This window comes from Phyllostomus hastatus, unplaced genomic scaffold (assembly GCF_019186645.2).
Source record: "Phyllostomus hastatus isolate PE091 unplaced genomic scaffold, TTU_PhHast_1.1 phas_scaffold_114, whole genome shotgun sequence".
Lineage (NCBI taxonomy): Eukaryota > Metazoa > Chordata > Mammalia > Chiroptera > Phyllostomidae > Phyllostomus > Phyllostomus hastatus.
The window spans coordinates 1,605,148-1,627,557 of NW_025334006.1; the positions used below are offsets into that span (position 1 = coordinate 1,605,148).

The 22,410-nt window shown below is 45.2% G+C and overlaps 2 protein-coding genes across 2 annotated transcripts in view; both read left to right on the forward strand.

The window, feature by feature from the left end:
- The window catches only part of KDM7A (lysine demethylase 7A), a 71,334-nt gene extending 59,400 nt beyond the window's left edge, over positions 1-11,934 (forward strand). Inside the window, exons 16-20 of the mRNA XM_045855562.1 lie at positions 47-195; positions 328-536; positions 1,857-1,942; positions 4,405-4,678; positions 5,280-11,934. Coding sequence (XP_045711518.1) covers positions 47-195; positions 328-536; positions 1,857-1,942; positions 4,405-4,678; positions 5,280-5,374 — 813 coding nt within the window. The 3' untranslated portion in view covers positions 5,375-11,934. The remainder of the gene's footprint in view (positions 1-46; positions 196-327; positions 537-1,856; positions 1,943-4,404; positions 4,679-5,279) is intronic.
- A 6,800-nt stretch (positions 11,935-18,734) lies between these two features.
- Positions 18,735-22,410, forward strand: part of PARP12 (poly(ADP-ribose) polymerase family member 12) — a 33,932-nt gene continuing 30,256 nt past the window's right edge. The window contains exon 1 of the mRNA XM_045855764.1: positions 18,735-19,246. Coding sequence (XP_045711720.1) covers positions 18,915-19,246 — 332 coding nt within the window. The 5' untranslated portion in view covers positions 18,735-18,914. The remainder of the gene's footprint in view (positions 19,247-22,410) is intronic.

The following is a 22,410-nucleotide window of genomic DNA, read 5'->3' on the forward strand; positions in this document are numbered from 1 at the left end:
TGGCTAGATTTCTTATATAGCTTTGCTTTCATTTAATTTACCTCAGAAAAATAATTTTACCACTGAGGAGTCTGAAAGTTCAGGTGATGAAAAGAAACAAAAAATATCATCAAACTTTAAGGAGGAATCTAATGTGATGAGGAACTTCCTTCAGAAGAGCCAGAAGACATCTAGAAGTGAAATTCCAGTTAAAAGGTAGGTCTGCTGATGGCGTAGTCTCGTGACATTGTGATATAAAGAATACGAAAACATTTTTTCAGTTTCACATTTTGCCAAAATGTCATTAGACTAAACAGGCTCTTGTGTTTTCGGTTAACTGCTGTTTAGGGAATGTCCTACCTCGACGAGCACAGAGGAGGAGGCTATTCAGGGCATGCTGTCCATGGCAGGGCTGCACTACTCCACGTGTTTACAAAGGCGGGTACAAAGCACAGGCTGTGACCGAGAAAGAAGCTCTCTCCAGGACCCCAGCAGCTGCCACAGCAGTCACCACGAGGCTAGGCAGCTGTATCGCTGTGATAAACCAGTGGAAAGTGGTAAGAAACAAACTCAGTCTTGAACAAAGTGACCCTTGACCCCCAATTTAATGGCTCTATAATGCTCGTTGAGGTTTGAGATTGTAAATAAGAACTGCTTATTGCACATTTTTAGTTGGAAATGGTGCTAAACATATTGGCCCCGAAATACATAATATTGACAAGTTATATAAGATGCAACTATAAGAACTCAAAATGTAAATGAACTGGGACTGAGAGTCATGTTCACCAGCGTAATTTGATCATTGCTATTGATGATGGTATTATTCCCCTCCGTAAGGTGGTCAGAGTGGAAGGAATGTTTCGTGCTAAGCTTGAGCAGTCACCCACAAAGTTTTTCCTTTGTGGGAGGAAAAGCAGTTTTGAGCTTCCTGATGGAGGATATTGTCTTTCCTGCTTGAAGAGGAAGTGGTAGGGAAGAGAGAAGGCTCAGGGACAACATCAGTGATGCCACAGCCACTTTTCCTCTCTGTGCCCTTCGGGGAAAATTTTGTTTCCCTGAACGGCTGAGGAGGACTGCGAGAAGCTGGTGTTAGGTGCAAACCAAATGCCTGTTACAGCGGTTGTGTTCGTTCTCACGCAGTGAAGTGTCCCCCGTGTACCAGGAGTTTGACATCCGTTTCACTGAATTCTTGAAACATTTTGCTGTAGGTAATATAATTTTACAGATACAGGAAGTAAGACTTAGTGAAGTTAATTTCACTTCCCCATACTTACATAATTAGTATTCAGTGGTGTTGGAATTTGACCCCAGGACTCTGCTTATTATGTAAAGAAAACTGAAGTTTAGAGAGATTAAATAACTTGCCTAAAGGTGCAGTGGTAATGGGAGAACTCAAATGCAAATCTAGGCTTATATGTTTTTCCACTATACCATTCATTCTCCCTATAATCTGTCTGGTCCCTTGAAAAGAAACCTTCTGTGAAAATACTGCAAAATTCAGACAAACATATGCCTTTATTCTCTACGGGAAAATATATCATTTTTACAGAGTGCGTATTGCATTTGGTTTTATATCTACAACAGATGGCTGTAGAATTTTACTCTAGATCTTCCAGCATCAGGCATAAAACCTGTCATATAAAGACAGCCTTTGAGAGAATTGAAAGAATTAATGTGTAAGATAGTGAGTTGGTGACTGTTTTGTTTTTGAGAGGGAAAGAAATGTGGTGAACATATATGAATAAATATTTAAAGAATTAACATACTCCGTTTTTAATAAAATACCAACAGTTAGCTTTCACTTTTAAACATTTGGCTAACTTTGTTCTTTAAGATCAAGTTTGTGTGAAGATAATTTAATTGAAACTTCTCCTTAGGATACCATGTCAAGACCGAAGATCAGGACTTGAGGACTTCTTCCTGGATTAAACAGTTTGATACATCTTCCAGATTTAATCTTCAGGTATAGTCAAGGTTTGAAATATTAAAAGGAGATTTATAATTGTCATTAACATCATTAACTCTGTTTTTTTTTTTTTTAAACTGCAACTAGTTACCAACTACTAGGGCTAGGAAGGTAAAAAACTACAGTTAAATGCACATTTGAACAACTGTTCATTTCCAGAGATTCGGATATGATGACTAATGCAAAGGGCATGGGTAGACTGTGATCTGGAAAAGAATAGTTTATTCAAGGAAGTAGTTGAAAAGTACTGGCCGCACCTTTAGGTTATGTTCAGTTAGAATGAAAAGGAAGGAAATGAAAGTACCAGAGCATCTCTTTCTAATATCGGACATTGTTGCTTGAACATTTTTAGATGCTCAACTTCTTTGAGAACTTGAGGACAGTTATAGATTCTCTTTCTGGGAAAATGATCCTTATGAATACTGACTTTTGCTGACATTTTCTTCTGATTAGTGCCCCACCCCCACCCCACCTCAGACCACTCATTGACTTCAAACGGGAACCCCGCTCTGAGAGAAGACACTTTGTGTCTTAGGGTCCCAGCATACTGATGCTCATACCAAACAAGGGGAACCCAGACTAGCTCCTTCAAAAAGCAAAACTGATACCAATAGCACCAAGCAAGGAAAGCAAGGTGACCTTTTGCTGCAAACCTTGGAAAATGACAGCTAAAGAAAGAATCAAAATTCTCATGTGGCAGAGTGGGGTCCCTAAACCTCCTAGACCCCAAGCACACTCTGAGTAGTAGAATTATGGGTATTTTATTTTCTTCACTTGGCTTACTTAGATTTTCTAAATACTCACCACTTACTTTTACAATAAGAAAAAGAGCCAAGTTATTTTTGAAGACGAAGGTTTGTCGGTATAAGTTCTTTTAACAGAAGAATATGCTCCAGAGTCAAAGGTCAAGTAAGAAATCCCTTAACTGTTAGAATTCAGTTCCTCACTATATGATTTTACAGTGCCTCACTGTAGCTGCGTGCAGTTCATAATCTCAGTGTAGGGGTCAGTGTTAAAAGTCGGCTGTTACTTAAATCTAACTGTTGGTTTTATAGTTGTCTTTGGAAATAAAGAAGTAGAAGATACACTTAGGTAGGTTGCTGGTTCGATCTGCGTATGGGAGGCAAGCGCCTGGATCGCTGCTTTGTGCACATGCGCTCCCTCTCTCTCACCAATAAACATATCTTTGGGTGAGGATTAAAAAAAAAGGATAGATGATTAGCATGATCACCTTAGAGACAAATGTCTTCTGCTTATAATCGAGAGATATTTTACAGGCATGTCAAATTGTAACAGTTTCTTCACGCTCAAGCATATATATATATAAGACTAATTTAAGGCAAGTCTGTGTTTAATGCTGTTTTTAAAACTTTTTTGACCACCACAGAATCAGAGATATACAGAAAGTGAGGTTAAAAAAAGAATCAGAGATATATTTTACATCACACACGTAATTAAAACTAGTTTTGTGAACCTTCACACCTGCAGTATACTCTTTCTTTTCAAGTCTGCCTTTTCCTTTCTCTGTTTGATTCTGGTCGTGACCCTCTCTGTTGATTTCAAGACCCACCAATCAGTAGCATTGTTTGTTTCCTGACAGTTCACTTAGTAATCTGAAGAGACTGAAGGAAGAATTGTTATAGGAAAACCAGATTTAGGGCTCAGGATCTAGGGGATTTGTTTGTTTGTTTGTTTGTTTGTTTGTTTTTTAGCAAACAATTTAAATACAGTAGAGAGGAACCTTGCAGAAGTAACCTCTGAAAAAGATAGTGCGTGCCCTGGCTGGGTGGTGCAGCTGGAGCATCATCCCACACACCAAAAGGTGTGGGTTCAATCCCCAGTCAGGGCACATACCTAGGTTTTGGGTTTGAGTCCTGGTCAGGGTGTGTACGGGAGGCAGCTGATCGATGTTTCTCTCTCACATTGATGTCTCTGTGTACATGTGTGTCCCTTCCTCTCTAAATCAATGAAGTCGTGTTCTTAGGTGAGGATTAAAAAAGAGAAAAGATAGTGCGTTACATCACGAGAGATGTATGGGAGCTGTGACATGCTAAGGAAGCAGTAGGTCCACACCTCTTGTCTTGGCTTCCTTCCACAGCACACGCTCACTGAGTTTAGGATGGCTTATTGAAATTATGTTCATGTTCTCTCTCCCCTCTTCCTTTCTCCTCTCTCTCTTTCTTCTTCCTTCGTGCCTGCCCCCCACTCCCATTCATATATAAGGCTTGCTTCCTGGCTTAAGTGATGATGCAACTTCAAGACTTGACTCCTTCAGAGCTGTTAGGTTTTGGAATGAGATGGCCATCATGAAGGGTAGTCTTTTGTGCTACTGCACGTTAAAAACCCCAAGTTCAGTAGTCTATTTCTTTACTTACTTGGCTTGATCATGCATGGAGAGGTTGAATACTTCACTTACCTTAAAGGAACCCTAATAATTCAGCCTTATTTTCATTCTTTAGGATCTAAATAGAGGCCAGAAATGCATCAAAAAGGAAGGTTCATCAGAAATCAGCCAGAAGGTACAAAGCAGGAATTCTGTGGACAGCAGTGGCTCAGGCCTTCAGAATGGGAAGTACACGCAGAATTCCAGCTTGGCGTCGGGGGCGTGCCAGATGAGTAATGGTAGCGGAAGCCCAGAGAGGCCAGCTGGTGAAACTTCCTTTTCAGTGCCCCTTCACCCCACCAAGAGACCTGCATCAAACCCACCACCTATCAGCAACCAGGCAACGAAAGGTAACTTTTACACATTTGTAGGTTAAGTATAATTCTGACTGTGTGTGATGGTGATCGTGGCAGTTCAGACCGAGGTAGTATCTGCACTCAGGTTGCTCACAGCCTGATGCACTGTGGACACCGCAGTGATGACGGTATGTACAGGTTTCTGTGAGGACGGCAGGCTACCAAGTCACCCAAGGATCAAGAGTGGCTTTTGGGAGGAGGAGGTAGATCCTGAGAAAGATGGTAAGGGGTTAGCCGTGCAGAGCTGGGGGAGGCGACATGATGGTGTCGGAGGAAAGGAAATACTAAGACCCAGAGCACGAAGGGGAGAAACAGGACTTCAGTCTGCTGCTGCTGAAGCACAGAGTGCTGCGGATGCCGAAGAGATGGGTGGGGTCAGACCGAGAGGGCCGGGGAAGTCCTGTGGAGGAGGGGGGGCCTTATCCCTCCTGTGAAGAGACCGCAGGGTTTAAGCTGTGGAACCCAGGAGTGTGGCGTGGCCCGTTCGGAACACCTGAAAGCCTTGCTTACCACACAGCCCTCCCTTTGAGTCTTCCAGGTCCTGGGGACCAAGTATAACTTCATCATTACTTACACGATTGTTGGTGTTTTATAGGCAAACGTCCAAAAAAAGGAATGGCGACAGCCAAACAACGCCTTGGGAAGATCCTTAAGTTGAACAGAAATGGCCATGCACGTTTTTTTGTGTGACGGAGCTGCTGTGGGGGCCACTCTTCCTTTTGGAGACCAGTCTCGGGGTGCGGGAGCCCGGAGCTCCCGCCGTGCATGTCCGGTAGAGAACACTGCCCGAAGAACAAGATGAACCTGATGCTGCATTCTCACTGTGCCACACCCACTCAGCAATAACCATTTCGGACCTGGTGGGGGAGAGGAAGAAGGAGGGTAGAACCTTAAAAGGAGACCTCGAACTGAAAAGGGTCTCTCGTCAGGGCTTGAATTTCATTTTGTTGTTGGTAGTATCTTGATTTATTTTCAGTGGTAGGGTAAAGAATTATCAATAATTTATTTAACAGATTTTTTTTTAAAGTTAACAGCTTTTAAATTCTTTCTTTTTTAAAGCTATTTATTTGGAAGATTTCTGGAGAAATATCTCACTAATTTAGATTTAAGAATGTGAAGGTTTTTAAATTATTTTTGATAGTATGGGTGTTACATGTGGGGAAGAGCCACGGTAACAGTAACTAGTCTAGACTCTTAAATTTGATATTCAGGTTAAAGTCTTAAACAGGGATTTGATGCATTAATTATTTTAAATTAAGATGTATATGAAAATCATTTTATTTTATATATTTCATGTTTTTTATAAGCTATTAGCTTCGCTTTTGCTAACATCCAAGGTGCATACTGTTATCCAGGTTGATGACCTTATATATCCCGCCTTCCCCCTCTGCACTCTGGACATTTGTGACGACACAAGACTCTTCTCTTTGCAGGGAAACACTCTCACAGCCAATGTGTAAGAGCTACGGAAAAGAGCCCACATTTCTCATTTCGTTGGACATTGCAGTTTTTCCCTAAATATCAGAAAGGCTTCTTGCATTTTCATTTCTGCTGATGATCTAGGTCCCAAAGAGAACAGCTTTAATATCTTTCTCCTGTTTGTGGGAAAAGTATTCTAAGTTTGGTTAAATTGTCATATTTCTAGTTTTTCAAATGCATTTGTAACTACAGAGGGCCTTCTTCATAGTGCTGGTGTTGGGGGACAGGACCAACACTTGCCACAAAGGTTATATTTTATGACACGTTTATTCTGTGTACCTAACTTGTTGGAAAATAAGATTTGACTTAGTCTATTCAACTCTGCATAATAAGCCGTAATATAATAGGCCTATATTATATTAATTGTGTAGAAGCAAGCAGTTGGAGTAGATCTTTTGGGATGTGTGTGTGTGTGTGTTTGTGTGTTTGTTTAGTTTATTTCTTAACCTTCTAAAGAACTATTTAAGACGTGGATTTGGAGTAAAATGGGTGCTTCTCGCAGTTTCTTCCTTCTATCCTAACTTAGCCAGTGCATAGTGAGTTCAGTGGTTGACCTTTGAAGTTATCATTTATCTCCTTTATGCACAATTTTTACTAAATGTCAGTTGGTAATAATAGGGAATATTTTCCCTTTTTCCCTCACGTGGCTTAAAAATAAGTGATTTCGGGGGGCGGGGCAGAAGGTGGAGATATTGCCAGTTCTGACAATAGAGCATTATACAAGTTCCTACAAAGAAAATATAGGCAAATAAGATCAAATTTATTTTTATGGAGAATAAATATGGCCATATTATGATATTCTTTTTTTTTTTACTCAGCAAGTAGCAGGACTTTCTCTTCTATATTTAATATCATGTGTAGTGTTAAGGAAGAAAAAAACTATAACATCGTTTTTCACAATTGCATTCAAATGTGTACTTTCAAAGAGATATTTCTTATTCCGTCTTCATTCCAATATTTCATGGAATAAATATGAAATAGCCTTTTTGGTCCAAGTGACTGGATCAAAGTCTGGGCCCTATCTGGGCATCAGGAAGAATTTTTGCAGAAACCCTAACTGTCTGTGAGCGGCCCACGTAAACTCTCTGCACCGTGCCAAGACTGGTTAAAGGGTAGGCTCAGCCAGCTATTTGGTGACTGGCTCTCACAATGGCAGAAATCTGCGTGTGAGTGATTCTCCCACCTTCCCCACACAGTACATTACTGTGATGTTTTGGTTTTCTGTAGACACCATTTGTGTGTTTATAGAATATGTTTTTGTTTTGGTTTAAGAAATAAGAGCTGTAATTTATTTTTCAGTCAGATCGTGATCTGGGTCCATTTTGTGCTTTCTTTACGTTTTTCACAGGTATCAGTGTTTTTAACTACCTGATTTTTTCTTCATCTATAAAAATTAAAACAATTTATTTTTGTGAGTTAAAATTGTGGCCAGTGTTCACCTGCTGTACTCAAGCCAGTAAATACTAATTTTTAAGTAGACAGTGTGCGGAACTTGTAAGTAAGGGTGCTGTGGATTCGTTTTTGGAAATTTTAGCCCATTAACTGGCTAAGTTGAAAAAAAAAAGCTTTCAGTAAGGTAATACATATAACCACTAAAACAAACGAATACATGTGTCTTTTTCTCAACTGGTAAAAACTCAGTCCCCACTGTCAGTCCGTTACACTATCTCACCCAGCATTAACTCAGATCTGCTCCGTACTGCACCACTGGTCTCCGCAGCAGCTGGGGGCCGAGGCGGCCTTAACCGAGATCCAGTGACTTTCCTAGTCGCATAAAGTTCCTGGCTCTGGTGCATCCCTTTATCTCGTGGGAATGACTGAACCCTGAGGTTCGTGCCGCCATGTCCGGACTCGACAGCCTCTGTCCTTCCCTCAGTCTCATTTACGAACAATATTACTGCACAGATACAGATCCTGCAGCTTAGGAAGGCAGCAGTGGTGGCATTCAGCTAGTTGTAAGCAAGTACAAATATGTAAAACAATTATGATTTAATGTATGCAATTTTAATTGTAATAGCAGATAATAATTTTCCTGTATCGGTTCAAATAAGGAACTTCTGTTAACCTACTATCCACTGTACTGTAACTCCTAATGTCACATAAGATAATGCTCCAGTATAGGTTAACCATGTAAACAGCACCAGGCTGGCATTTGTAATAGTTTAGTATCCTAGAAATACAGTGAACTTCATAAGCATCAGTTAATTTTTAAAGCATACAAAACTGAAAATTCTGACTGAAATCATCTTATAAACTCAGAGAGAAAAAACAAGCCCATCTTTATTACTACTTAAATACTTACCTTGGATACTGTTCTGTTTTTTAATAACTCCAATTATTGCCTTTTTAATGAACTCTACTGTATTTATTCTTATGAGATGCGCAGGTATTTATCAAACACCTACTTTGTGCCCAGCACTACTTAGTACTGTAGGGGAATGTCAAGTTGAAGTGTGGTCTCTGCCCTTGCAGGTATCTTCTCCAGGAAATAGGCAGTATTATTTTAACTTCTAAGTGAACTCAAGCAAAAGAGGGCCCATTCACTTTCAGAAAGCATAACTTCATTAGTTTCAACTGAGATATACTATGCTATGTAGAAGTGGAAGTAAAAATATTTTAATTTGTAAAATTTAAAGAACACTTTAAAGGTTAATAATTTAATGTTGGCAGTAGAGGGTCATGGCTGAGCCTGGAAGGGAGCAGAAGACCTGGATTTTTGTCCAAGTTCTGCCATTTTTATATCAGCTGTGTGACCTTGAATAAGTCACTTATTCTTTCTGAGTCTTAGTTTTCTCATTTTTTATTTTGGATAAAAATGCAGTTAAGAACAACATAGAAAAGCATTCCTTAATCTATTAACACTTCATACTTGCAGTTAATGTATCATTATTTAAGTTACAACTGATAATTAACAAATGCACATTAATATGCATTTTTAAATTAAAACATTTCTCATAAAATTTGTTTTATATCAAATATATGCCCAGAGCATGCTACCTAAAAAATCTGAAGAATCTCTAACAAGGTGCTGAATCATTATCAAAATTAGTGCTTGAAGTGAAAGAAAAGTGAAATAGTTTATAGATAAGAGTGATAATGTTTATCCTCAATTAAGTAATCTTTATCCTCAAGTGATCATTAAGATGACGTAAGATAATTGAAAGATAGTTTTAGGTGTTTCTCAAAGAGGAATTAGGATGGTACTGCTCCACAGTCTGCTTACTCTTCAGGCACTAGAGAAAGGGAAAAATGTCATGGAATTAAAATGACTTAGCAACAACCCCTGGACCCAGGGGGTAAGACAAGGTGGATCCAGAGATGGGAGTCAACAAAGACAGCTCAGTGTGGCTGACCAGCATGGCTTGCTGGGCAGAGCGAGAAACCACTGTGGTAGTGTAGGAAAGGAGACATGATGGGACATCCTCAAAGGGAAAGATTCTTTTCACTTTTCTTAAGAGATGCTTTCTGTAGTGACAAGACATTCCCCAAAGAGTTCATGAATGAACTCTGGCAGTGTACCACTGCCAGGAGTAACTATTGCAGTGTATCAGCATTTTATGATTTCACATTGAGGTGAAAGCTTAATTACGTCAATCTGATCAATTTTCAAAAATTCACTTTTCTCATGAAGTTTTAGGCTAATTGCTCCCTCCAAAAAGAGAAGCTAAAGATCACTAGCTGTTTGCAGATGCTCTAGACCTTCATCTAAAGCTGCCTTGAGAAGGTTGAGCATCAGACCATTAGGAAAAATGTGTTGCCAGTAAATAAAGGAGACGAAACTCGGATGGGGCGGTGGTTTGCCTGGGGTCACAGTGGATCCCAGACCTCTGGGACCGTGCTTCCTGCCACAGCCCCTGCTCTGTGACGCTGTGCAGCCTCCTCTCGTCCTGTGGAGCATGATGTTGCTGGGCTCACTAGAAGCCAGGTGAAAGAAAGGAAAGGAAATATACTCACTACATTGCTGTTGGACTAAAGTAATTTTCCTACTGTAATCTCCTGTAATTTTCCTACTGTAGCCTTACTAAAAGCCCTACCCTTATTTTATTTTGTTCCTCAGTCAGTGAGCACCATGCCATAAAAGTCAGATATTTTATATCCCTTACATAAGCAGAATTTTAAAAATTAAAGTCATGAAGAAGCAAATGCCTATTTCCAAAACAATTAGCTTATCGTGTTTGACTGTGGTTTTCTTCTTTAATACTATTTTTCCTGTCTGATGGACAGGGGAAAATAGTACTCCTTTACCTGTGCAGAGCCTCCCTCTCACCCTCAGTGCCCTCTCTAGTGTCCTAAAGCTTTGTCTTAACAAGTGCAACATCCAGGTTTTTGTTCAACCCCTTTTGAAATTGTATTCAGTGGTTCTTCCAACAGGCTGATCTGCTCTGCACTGTTTCACTAATAAACCCTGGCTACCACGTAGCCCTTGACCTCCAAGTAGCTTACCTATGCAAGACCAGTGACATTCTGAGCTCACTTTTCCTTATTTCAGAAAGCAGTCCTAAGTGGAACTTAATCATAAAGATAAACCTTGCCTCCACTCAGTTTTAGTTCGGCCATTTCCTTTTCAAAGTGTCAGCGATTTTCCCCTAATATTTTTCACCAAAACAATGATCATAAGTCCTGGAATATATAATATTTTGCAGGAATAAAGTAACCCGGACGTACTCATGTTTCTGTGGTAGGTTTTGGTTGGTAACAGTTATCAGCATTAAGTGGATTGTGTAACGAGGAGTTCATACGTTGCCTAGAGTCATTTCTTCCCCCGAAGATTCATAAGTAACCTCTTATTTTTACAAAGCATGCATATAACTTCCACATTATAGTCAGGGACCTAAGGGGCCACTTGCTACGTGAACCCTAAGGTTATTTTATCTTGCAAAAGAAACCTAAACCAAACTAAGGGCCTTACATTTATGGTTAGACTGAATCAAAATCTATAACCTCAGTTTTTCCAAAACAGCTTCTGACTGCAAACGCAAGTCATGCAGTTGTTAGGTAAGAAATAGCACTGATGAGGAAATGCACGTGCAACTTCGCAGACTGTATTTCCTTCCCAAAAGACTTTTCTACTTTTAATATAAATTAAGCCATAACAGTTTCATGCTGTGGAAAGAGGGTGAAAGGTTCATTTGAAGAGATTATATAAAAGGAGTTTTCACATTTACTGTGAAATGTCTAACTTTGCCAGTGCTTCAGCAGGTTTTTTTGGGGGGATGGGGGTAGAGGGAGGTGATACGGTGGGGTAGTACTGATTTTAGGGGTTTCCAATCTGTGAAATTTGAAAAGGGGACAGTTGTTGGCTATGGTATTTATTAGTTTTGTAGTAATGTTTTGCTAGCCTGACTGACTTTCCTTAACTGATTTTTAATGCCCGTGGTCCACAGTGACTGTTACCCTCTCTTATTTGGGGTGTCTGCAGAGTAGTGTCTTGTCTGTTTGTGTAGGCAGTCCGTGTGTGTGCACATGTGTGTCCTTGGACTCCAGAAGCACACTGTGCGACTACAGAGTGGGGTGTGGCTGGGAAGTGGGATGCTGAAGCTTTAAGAGCATTTTTTTCGATTCATAACAGTATTTCCCATCTTTTGCCTGCAGGCAGGGAAAGTGTACAGTATTTATTTTGCTTCTGTTTTAAATTTGTAAGTCTTTAAATAGCTTACATTGGTTATTAGAGGGGAGGAAAGTGACTTGTTTAAAGTTGTATTTGGTATTCTTACTTTCCAATTTCTGTATTTTAAAATATTGAAATTAAAATTGTATTACTTCTGTTTTGATTTTTTTAGCGCTGGGTGTATTTTTGGCTCATTTTGTTTGAAAGTATAAATGTTGAAAATTGTATAAAATGTGTCTTTGAAAGAAAAAAATTTGAATTCTATATCCAATTCTGACTTTCTGTTCCCTTTTTCTGTTTATTGAACACGGGAGAATTATTGGAGTGTGTAAAAAGCTGTATCAAACTTAGGCTCCTTACTATTTCTGAAGATTTAACTGTGAAAAGCAATGTGTCATATTATTTATTAGATGCATTGCTGGGGAAGCAATTGGTGAAGGGGAAGAAGGAAGACAAAAGGGTCATTGCCAGATGAGTTTATGTCGTGGCCGTGGGTGCGGGTGCCACTGGTGGGCACGTAAGAACATTTGTTGTGCCCAGCCTGGGCACCCCGCAAATATTTGCTGAGCACCTGCAGTGCACCAGGCGTTCTAGCACTGGAGCTACAGGAGTGAACTAGACAAAGCCCCAGTCCCGCAGGAGTGTGGGGTATCTGTGAAACACCCGGGAGAAAGAAGCCTGCTGTGACCTGGCTGCCTAGGGAAAGTGGGCATAGAAGTGCAAGTTCAGGGAGATGAGTTCATCTTGGACACAGTGCTTTCGTGGGGTCTGAGAGCCAGGTCTGGGACAGGCTGAGGGTGGTGAGGCCTTGCCTTGGGCACACAAGTGATAGAAGGAGGAGCACTGGAGCCAGTACTTCAGAGCCGAAGAGGAGCCTGGGAGGGGGCAGGAAATGGGTGGAGGGTCTGCTCTGGACAAGAAGCCCGAATGCAGATTCATGGAAACCAAGGCAACAGAAGGGCCAGCCGCCTCTGTTCTTCCTATTTACTAATACCTGCAAAAGAGTAGGTGGTCCAGAGTGCACCCACTGAACTGCACCTCAACAGCTGTTACAGGAGTGGTGCCCTAAGTGTGTTCACACCTCTTTCTTCCTGGCCTGCTTTATTCCAGCCGATTGAACGCTAAACCCAAACAAATCTGTTCTTTTGTAAAAACCCACACACCACCTGTCGTCCTGTGGGATGTTTGCCCTTCATCATCAAGCTCATCTGTTAGGGATTGATTTTCAGGACCTAACTCCTTAGACCTTAGCCTTACCTCTGCGTTTCCACCAGGCAGTGAGACTGTGGAATGTGGGGTGTCACACACCCCTAATTTTAGAGTTGGAGGAATTGGGTGCTTTGCTGCAGACAGGCTTTTGAATAGAAACCCTCAACATCTTTATTTTCCATATGGCATATTTTCATTTCTCCCTCATAACCTGACAAGGCAGGTAATTACCCATCCTGCAGGTGGAACTGAGGCCAGAGACGATAAATAACATGTCCAGCTTCACACCAATTAGCAAATAAGTAGAACTAAGATTTTAATAAAAAGTCTGAAGGCCATGTTACTTTTTTTGTGAATGGTTTTTCTGTCATTTTTAATTGTGTTATACTTTCAATTATTAAGAAGGAATAGATGGTCTTTAGGAATGGTATTTATAGTCTAAAATTTTACTTGTAGGCATCCATTTTGGATTGAAATTCTTTCACTCAACTGAAGTTTGAGTCTGTGCTTTTCCCAGGGGCTGGGCACATAATGAAAGAATGCTGTTTATCTTTTAGGATCCCACCTTCTAGTGAAGAACTAGCTATAAACAAGAGACACGTGATACTGTTAGAATACATGAGCCTAACATGAATTCCTGAAGTCGCAGAGCTAGGCCGTGGCTCGTGCACCCCTTCCACGGGCCCTGGCCCCGTAGGACAGCGTAGCTGCTCTGCCGCTGCCCTTCCCACACCGTAGCCTCTCATGGGTCACTCTCCCTCCACGGCTCTGGTAAAGGAAGCAACCCAGATAAGGAGAAAGAAGCCTCATTCTCATTCTCTTTTTCTCTCTCCCTCTCTCCCTCCCTCTCTGACAATGGGATGGGATGCAGGGTGGGGGGGATTAGAAGGGATGAGGTAAAAGATAAAAGCAGAACAATGAGAAAAGAAGCCTATACAGTTTGAGAATTCCATTTTCTGTCAACTATTAAGCTGTGTAGAAACTCATCAACACAGAGTTTTTAAGTTTCTTTACAATAAGGAAAGGAAGCTAGGATAGGTTTGTTTTTTTTTTAAAGATTTTATTTTTTTTATTTTTAGGGAAGGGAGGGAGAGAGAGAGAGAGAAACATCAATGTGCGGTTGCTGGGGGTCATGGCCTGTAACCCAGGCATGTACCCTGACTGGGAATCGAACCTGCGACACTTAGAATAGGTTTTTAATGACCTAAATTATGTGATTATATAGCTCACTTGGAACGTAAAACATAAAATGTTATTGTAGTTGCTTTGTAAACTTTATATAGGTGTGCTTGCTTTAATACAGAATATAGTAAACGTTAATCTATAAAACTACAAAACAGATTAATTAGGTGGTACCGAATTGTGAAAGGATATTTATACCTAAGGCAAAGGAAAAGGAGCTTCCTGAGTTGCTTGATTCCACTGAGCAGCATTTTCAGAGCTATCAAGCAGGACCCTTCGTGGATGCTGTTGGCTGTTCTAATTCCTGGGCAATGTGATGTGCAGGGAAGGAGTTGCTTAGGGGTTCACCCAGGATACAGCCTTCATAGTCTTCAGTAACCAGCAGCAGTGATCCTCCCCAAGTCTGATTAGTAACAGTCAAGAATAGAGCGTCAGTCAGTTACAACATTGGAGGTGGGGGATGAAGGTAGACTTCGGCCAGTCTGTGGGGTTTGGAAGGACTTTGATGACACTCCAGAGAGGGATCCCTTCTGAGGTTTTGCCAGCGGGAGGTAAGGGTGTGGTTTGGGGGGTAACTACTGGTATTAGTTTGCTAGGCTGCTCTAACAAAGTACCACCGACTTGAGTGGCTTAAACAGATTTTTTTTAATTGGGCTGACATTGGTTTGCAAAACCATACAGGTTTCGAGTGTACACAACTCAGCGAAACATCTGCATACTGCATCATGCACCAGTTGCCCCAAGCCAGGTCTCTTTGACAGATTTGTATTTTCAGCACTCTCCAGGCTACAAGTTGGAGACTAAGGTGTTAGCGGGTGGATTCTGTCTGAGGGCTAACAAGGAAGCATCTACCCTGGGCCTCTCTCCTTGACTTGTAGGTGGCCATCTTCCCTTGTGTCTCTCCTATTGTCTTCCCTCAGTGTGTATCCAAATGGACTCTTTTTATAAGGACACCAGTTATACTGTATTCAGGCCCACCCTCATGACCTCATTTTAATTTAATTCTATCTCTTAAAAGATCCTGTACCCAAATATAGTTATATTCTGAGGTATTCAGGGTTAGGACTTTAACATCTGAACTTTGAAGGGGGACACAATTCAACCCATAACACAAATGGGTCAAGTCATACATACACAATAACTCTCAGTCACATTTGTAATTCCATGTTTCAAGAAAAAAAAATTTTTTTTCTCACTACCATATTATCTGCTCAGAATCCATGGACCAGATCAGTTGTGCCCAGCACATAAGAAATGTGCTCCTTTACAGTCATTGGCCTGCTTACTATCCTTGAGATGATCCCTTGGCCTTAGACCAGATGAAGCTGGGGGGCAAGGCTTCTAGTCCTGCCCTGTCCAGAGCAAATCCCCAGGGATGAATACAGTTCCCTGTGGGTGACATTTGCTGACTTAACTTTCTCAAATGTTTACCCATGTCAGGTACTGGCTAGGCTCTGGGGAGGTCAGTGGGAATAAGATAGGTCCCCTTCTGTCATCAGAGCAGGGGGTGAGAAAGCACTGTGCTAGCATCTAGCACTGCGAAAGCACTGTGATGGCATTGCAGCCTGGTGTGGGGTCACGTGCTGTCCGCTGTCCTGCGTCAAGCCTTGTCAGCAGTGCAGACTTCCTCTTCCCTCTGTGGGGATTACCTCTGCCCATCAGTGATGTTCCCGTTACCCCAGCCAGAGTGTGCTGTGGATACAGCTGGGCCCAGGTGCTTTTGGATCCTTTTACCCTGTCTGTGCGCCCATCTGCAAGCTTCGCTGTGGAGCCACTTTGCCCAGGTGCAGCAGGTTCAGAGAGCCAGGCGGGCTTGGGGCTTTCCTTCTGCCCCTGAACCTGCTCCTCGGAAGGACTTCGCCAATGCCTGGTGGGTGATGGTACAGGGATCTCATAGCCCAGAGGAGGGATGCACTCTGAGCAGTATTTATAGTCTACCTTCCTTATTCACAGATTCTGTATTTGCAAGTGTGTGTATGCAGTCAAATTTACTCATAACCCAAATCTCTGTGTGTGTACTTTCATGATCGTTCAAGGACACACACACACACACAGGGGACACTCTGCCTCTTGTTTCACCTCCCACCGGGTAAACAAGTGTTCTTTTTGTGGTCTATTTTAGTGCATGCTTTTCACATTTTTTGGCCTTTTGTTGGTAACTTCACTGTTTAAAATGACCCCCAGGCATTGTGCTGAGGGGCTGTCAGGTGTTCCTAAGAGCAAGCAGGCTGTGATGTGCCCTATGGAGAAAATCGTACGTTAGGTGAGCTTCGTTCAGGCATGCGCTATAGTGATGGGGGTTCAATGTTAATGAACCAACAAAACACACTGGTGTCTTTCAACAGAAACACACATATAACGAGGTGGTGCGTTAATCCATATTGTCAAAAAATGTGAGCAGATGCTCACAGGAGCTTCACCCTGCACCTCATGAGGAGCAGTGATTTAGCATCCTCTAATTCAGTGCTCGTGGTGATTTTATAGAATACAACCACCACTACCCCGAATAATGAGAATCCACTGTGAGGCACGCATGTGGCCTTCTCACAGGCTCCAAGAGAGAAGTTGGGAGCTTTGCAAAACCCCAACGCACATCTCCTTCTTCAGCTTTTACTTTTAGGCTTTTTGGTTAGTTTATTGTTTGCCCCAACTGTTATCCATGGCCCCCATCAGTCATGATGTTAGAACACTTAAACGGTAAACCACCGGTGGGGAGAAGCCGTTGGGACTGGGCTGGCTCCAGCGAGGTGGGATAAATCCAGCCTTTCCAGGGCGTCTTCCAGGGGACCCGACAGGTCCGGTGACGACTTATTCGGGGCAGAGGCTTCGCAGGGGCTCCAGCTCCGTTCTGGGTCTGGTCCAGGCTCCAGGAGTGTGGGCTGTTCATTCTCAAGGCCTGGAGAGGACGAGGTAGAACTAGGGTACAGTGGAATGCTACAAAGCTTGATGTGCTTACTTACTTCGATTCAGCGGTTTTTCTTCTTCTCTGTCCTGTTCTGAGTCCTCTTCCAACTGGGGGCAGAACCCACAGCGCAGGGCTCGGGCGTGTGCCCTGACGGGACTTCGAACGGGTGAGTTTCCTTTTACTGGAGGAGCCACGCCCGTCCGGGCTCAGCTGTTTCTCTTGACTGAATGCTAAGTGAGTTCCTGCACGGCGGGTTAGTTCACGCCGCTCAGAAAACATTACTTCTGACGTTTTTTTTTGTTGTTGTTTTTTTTGCCAGTTTTACTTTCGGAGGTCCTTGCTCCCAGCATTTTCACTGACATCTTTCCTTTCTTTTTTTTTTAAAATTATCTTATTGTACAACATTAAAACCACAATTAAAAATTAAAATTGTTCACAAAAAATTAATCTTTCCACACAAGTTCAAAAAAATTCGAATCAAAGAGAAAAACTGCCCCTCATCCCATCCCCTCATTTATTTCCATTTGTTCACGTTACTATTACGCTTCATCCGCACACTTACTAGATTTTTACATTTCGGTAGTAATGTAGAATTTGACGCTCAAGTTACTGTAATGCTGTGTTTTCACCACAATCTTTCCACCCCTCGTTATCTTTTTTCCACTTCCCTCGTACCGCCGGCCTCCTCCGTGCAACCAACCTTCACGCCAGCAGCCCAGCATTCGTCTTCCCCAGCCTCACTCAAAAGTATCTCTACACACACACGGGATTCTCTCTTCGCTCTCGGTTTCGCCACTTCTACCCAGATTTCTTCTCTCATTTAACACGTCATCGATGTCCTCCTTCTCGGTCAATAAACGGAGATTGAATACATGGTTGTTCAAGCTGGATAATCTTGTGGGTAATGGTGAAGCCTTGCACCCAGTCAGTACCCAACCTCCCGCACGTAAACATTCGGGTGCACAACTCGGGTACTACTCCTTTTAGTTCTAGAGGATTCTCTGAGGAAGGAGCTGGGTCAAAGGTCACGCACGCGGAAACTGCTCGTAGCCATTCTCCGGCTCCAAAAATTCGCTCCCATCCGCACCGTTTCCCTGTCCTCGGAATGGCCTATCCCTACACACTCTTTTTATTCCGCGCGAGAGAGCGCGGAGACACGGGCTGGTTTTTCTAGAACAGTACGCTCCCCTGCGTTCACAAGCAGGGCTTCGCGGGCGGAACTGAGGCGCAGGTCGCGCCGCGGCCCCCTCGGCGCTTGGGAGTGATAGTTGTCTGGCGCGGCGCGGCCGGGGGTCGCGGGCCCGTCGACGCACGGCGTCGGGCGGCGCGGGCCGACGTCGGAGCCGGTTTCGGCCGGCTTCCCAGGGGGGCGTCGCAGCCCATTCGACCGCCGCGCGGGACGCAGAAGCCGCGGAGCCGGCGGAAGCGCGATTCCCGCACGCGCCGGCCTCCGGGGAGGCGGCCACGCGAGCTCCCGGGCGTCGCCCCCGCTTCTTCGAGGTGAAGGGCTCCGTGAGGCGCGTTTCCTCTCGGCGGCCCGACAGCCGCTCCGAGGGCCCCGCGAACCGGGGCGCGGTCAGGCCGCCCGCGATTTGCCGGCTGAGAGGATGATTTCGTGGTCCAGCTGGGCGGCCGCCTCCGCCGGGGGCGCGGAGGCCGGAAGGCGCCGGGCCCCGCTCAGCTGCGGGCCCGTGGGCGTGGCGAGCCAGCAGGGGTTCTCTTTTCCTCCGGGCCCCGGCGGCTTTCGGTTTCATTTCCCACTGGCGCCGCCACCGCTCAGCATCCGCCCGGCCAGCGGCCGCTCCGACGGGCAGTGCGACCCCATCGCGGCCGCCGCCGCCTCCGCCATGGCCCTGGCCGCAGCCGTCGCCGAGGTGACCCAGGTGCTGTGCGCGGCCGGGGGCGCCCTGGAGACGGAGGAGCTGCGGCGCCGCCTGCGAGACGGCTTCGGCGCCGGCAAGCTGGAGCGGCTGCTGCGGGAGGGCCGGCGCTTCGCAGTGGCGACGCGGGCGAGGGGCGCGGCCGCGGCCGCGGGCTCCGAGCGGGTGGTGCTGGCCGTCTCGGCGCTGCGCCTGTGTCGCGGCCACCAGGGCCTGAAGCCCACCTGCCTGGGGCTCTGCGGGGAGCTGCACTTCTGCAAGTTCATGGTCCTGGGGGCCTGCAAGTTCCTCAAGACCGGGTAAGGCGCCGCGCGGCCCGACGGCGGGTCCCGGGGGTCGGGCGGGGCGGGGCCCCCGGCACGCCGCCTCCCGGCCCGCTTTGCGTGCTTAAAGTCTGGGGAGGCGATTTGGCGACCCTTCCCCCTTATTTCTCCTCAGCGAACATTTATTGAGCACCCACTGAATACGCGGCAGTGATTGAGGGGGGGGTGCCCGGCGGAGCCGAGCTCTCCAGGCTCTTGCTTTCTGAGCGACTGGGAGGCGGGGACGAGCGCGGCGCGGGGCGGGGGGCAGCGGCGGGGTGGGGTGGGGGGTCGGGTGGACGCCGAGGGAGCGGAGGGGCTTTCCTGAAGAAAAGAGGCCGCCTCCGGCCTCTCGGCTCCCTAGCTGTTGACGGGAAAGACCTGGTTCTTCTTGCTGACGCTTGTGAAGACTTGCAGCTCAGCAAATCTGTTCGCGTGTAATCAGTGTAGTAGTGATGCGTCCCCACGGAAGGGAACGGGACTAGGTAGAGTGGGGGGTGAAAGGCAGAGTTTCAGGGCAAAGCAGGGCGGCCCAAGTAAGAGCGGCTGAAGACCAGGGCGGCAAGCCCCCGGGCGGTCCAGAGAGCCCCGAGCCCCGGGGAGAGCGAGCGCGCAAGTCCTTTGTTCCGAGGTCTTGCATAGTTGGTGGGATAAGAGAGGGAAAAATTCATATTGATTAACGGGTAAAGGTGGTGCCAGCTTTCCTAGGGGAGGTGACTGCCCAGACTTAGGTGTGTGTGGGGGTCTGTTAACCAGAATCCTTACCTTGCTCCAGACCCCATTTGTTCATCTTGTTGTAAAAAAAAAAATAGGTGAAGGAGGCAGTTAACTAAAATTGGGCCACTTTCCGAAGTTATTTATGGGCTCTTTCTGTAAGCATCAGGGTCTCCCTCGTAAAACAGATAGTGACCAGAGGTAGGCAATTAACCACAGTTGCTTTATGCGCTGCTTCTTTGGGCACCGCAGACCCTCTCCCGCATTCCAGGCCCTGGGATGAAAGCAGTTTCAAGGCCTTCTTTCCAGATAGTGGAAACACTGTGTAGAATTTCAAGGTCTTCCCTCCTTTCTTGCTAACGTAGTGTTTCTTGTGATGCTGGACACTTGGCAGTATTATCAGGCCGGGCTCGGGACTGCTGAAGTAGCAGCAGTCTGCCAGCCTCCTCCCTGCCTGGGTCTACTGTTCATTCTGCCTAAGTGGTAAAAGGTGCTCCCTGGCAACCAGGATGCTAGACTGGCCAGTAACAGCAGTGCAGTCTCATAGCTCTCCCTGGGCTGCCTCCTGCCTCACAACCACCGTCCATTTCTAGAGCTTTGAGGGCCACGCCACCGCCACCGGCGGCTCCCTCAGCCGATAGAGGCTTCGGTGGCATTTGGAGTAAAATGCAAGCTCCACATCATCGTCCCTGTGGTCCCTGGGGACCTGGCTCAGGCTGATGTTCAGCCTTGTCCCTCCAGGGTGCCCTTTGGTTTCTGGAACACTCCCAGCCTTTGCACACCTGGTGGCCTTTGCTCTGCCTGGAATGCCTTTCCTGGTTTGCTCTGTGAATCCTTCTGGCCTCAGCTGCAATATCACTTTACTTTTTGAGCCCTTTTCTTTGTCTCCATCACACTGTCCTGGTTACTTTTCTCATAGCACCTACCCAGCATACCCCCCCCCCCCCCCCTGCCCAGCAGAATGGAAACTGAAGGCGGAGGTGCCCCTTGTTGGCCCTGGCGGGTGTGGTAGGTCTACTGCTCTGCATCCAGCAGATGCTCAGTGAGGTGGATGGACTAGGTTTGGACCTACCCCTGAGGGTGAGAGGAACCTGTGACATGGCAGGAGAGAGGAGTCTTCAGGTCTGCATCTTGATGTGGATGCTCTTTATAAGCGAATGTCACAGAGACCTGTTAGGAATTAGCCCAGTCATCTAAAAGAATTCTTTTCTTCTTCTTTTTTTTTTGTCTTAACACAGTAGACATTTCTTGCTCAGTCAGGCCCAATAGCGTGAGGTAGGGCTCCTGATCCCAACAGTCATTCAGGAACACAGGCTGGCTGACCTAGACTCTGCCTTCCTCAGTCTATGGCTCTTAAGGCTGTTCTGCGTATCCAGTTCCAGGGAGCAGGTGGAGAAGATGAACAGTAGAGGGTTGAAGAGAGGTTTTTATGGGCCAGATCTAGAAGTGGTAGATGTTCTCCCACCTGCATCCTCTGGACCACCTAGATGGGGAGGTGGGGCTGGGAAATGTAGTCCGCCTGGAAGCAGCTGCTCAGAAATATCTACATTAGAATATTCTAAGGCCCAAGTAAGGCCCTAAGAAGAAGGGATGAAGAAGGGAAGTGAAAAATCTGGAGAACTGGGAAGTTGATGAGAGTGTAGTGACGACATGAGAGAGGTGCTGGCACAGTTTTCTGGTTGCTGACTGAGAGAGGACTCTTACTTCCCTTTCTTACTGTAGGCTGAGCGAGCAGGAGAGGGTTTTGTTCTGAAGTGTGCCCACAGGTCTGACTCTTGAGGGGACAGCCAGGGACGGCCCTGACTGCCTGGTTTGGGAGTTGTTAGGAGATACAGGCTCTGGCTCCAGAAGTGGGTCAGATCTGAGGTGGGGTCGGAGGGTGGAACTCTGAGGAAATTGGGCCTTCAGAGACTGGTGGAGAAGAGGCACCCCAGGGCAGAATGAGGAGCAGCAGCTGAAGAGAAAGGCGGGCACAATAAATGGTGTGTGGGTGGATCGAATTATGGGAATAATTGGTGGATCTTGCTAATGCTAATGTCTGTATTTGGTAAGATAAAGGTGGCAGCCCTCTTTTTAGGCTACTTCCCAAAATTTGGGGTTAAATTTTACTTGTCTGGAAATCTGGACACCTGGTATTTACAGGCCTGGATGATTCCAAGTTTTCTTTCTCATTTTTACTGAATTTATTGGGGTGGCAATGGTTAATAAAACCATGCAGGTTTCAAGTGTGCAGCTCAGTAACACATCACCTGCATACTGCATTGTGCACTCACTGCCCAAAGTAAAGTCTCTTTCCACCCCCATTTATCTCCCCTTTGCCCTGTTCCAACTCCCCCCACCCCCATTTCCTCTGATAATCACCATACTGTTGTCTGTGTCTCTGTTTTTTTTTCTCAATCCTTTCACCTTTTTCACCCAGCCCCCATCACCTGCCACTCCTCTCTGAG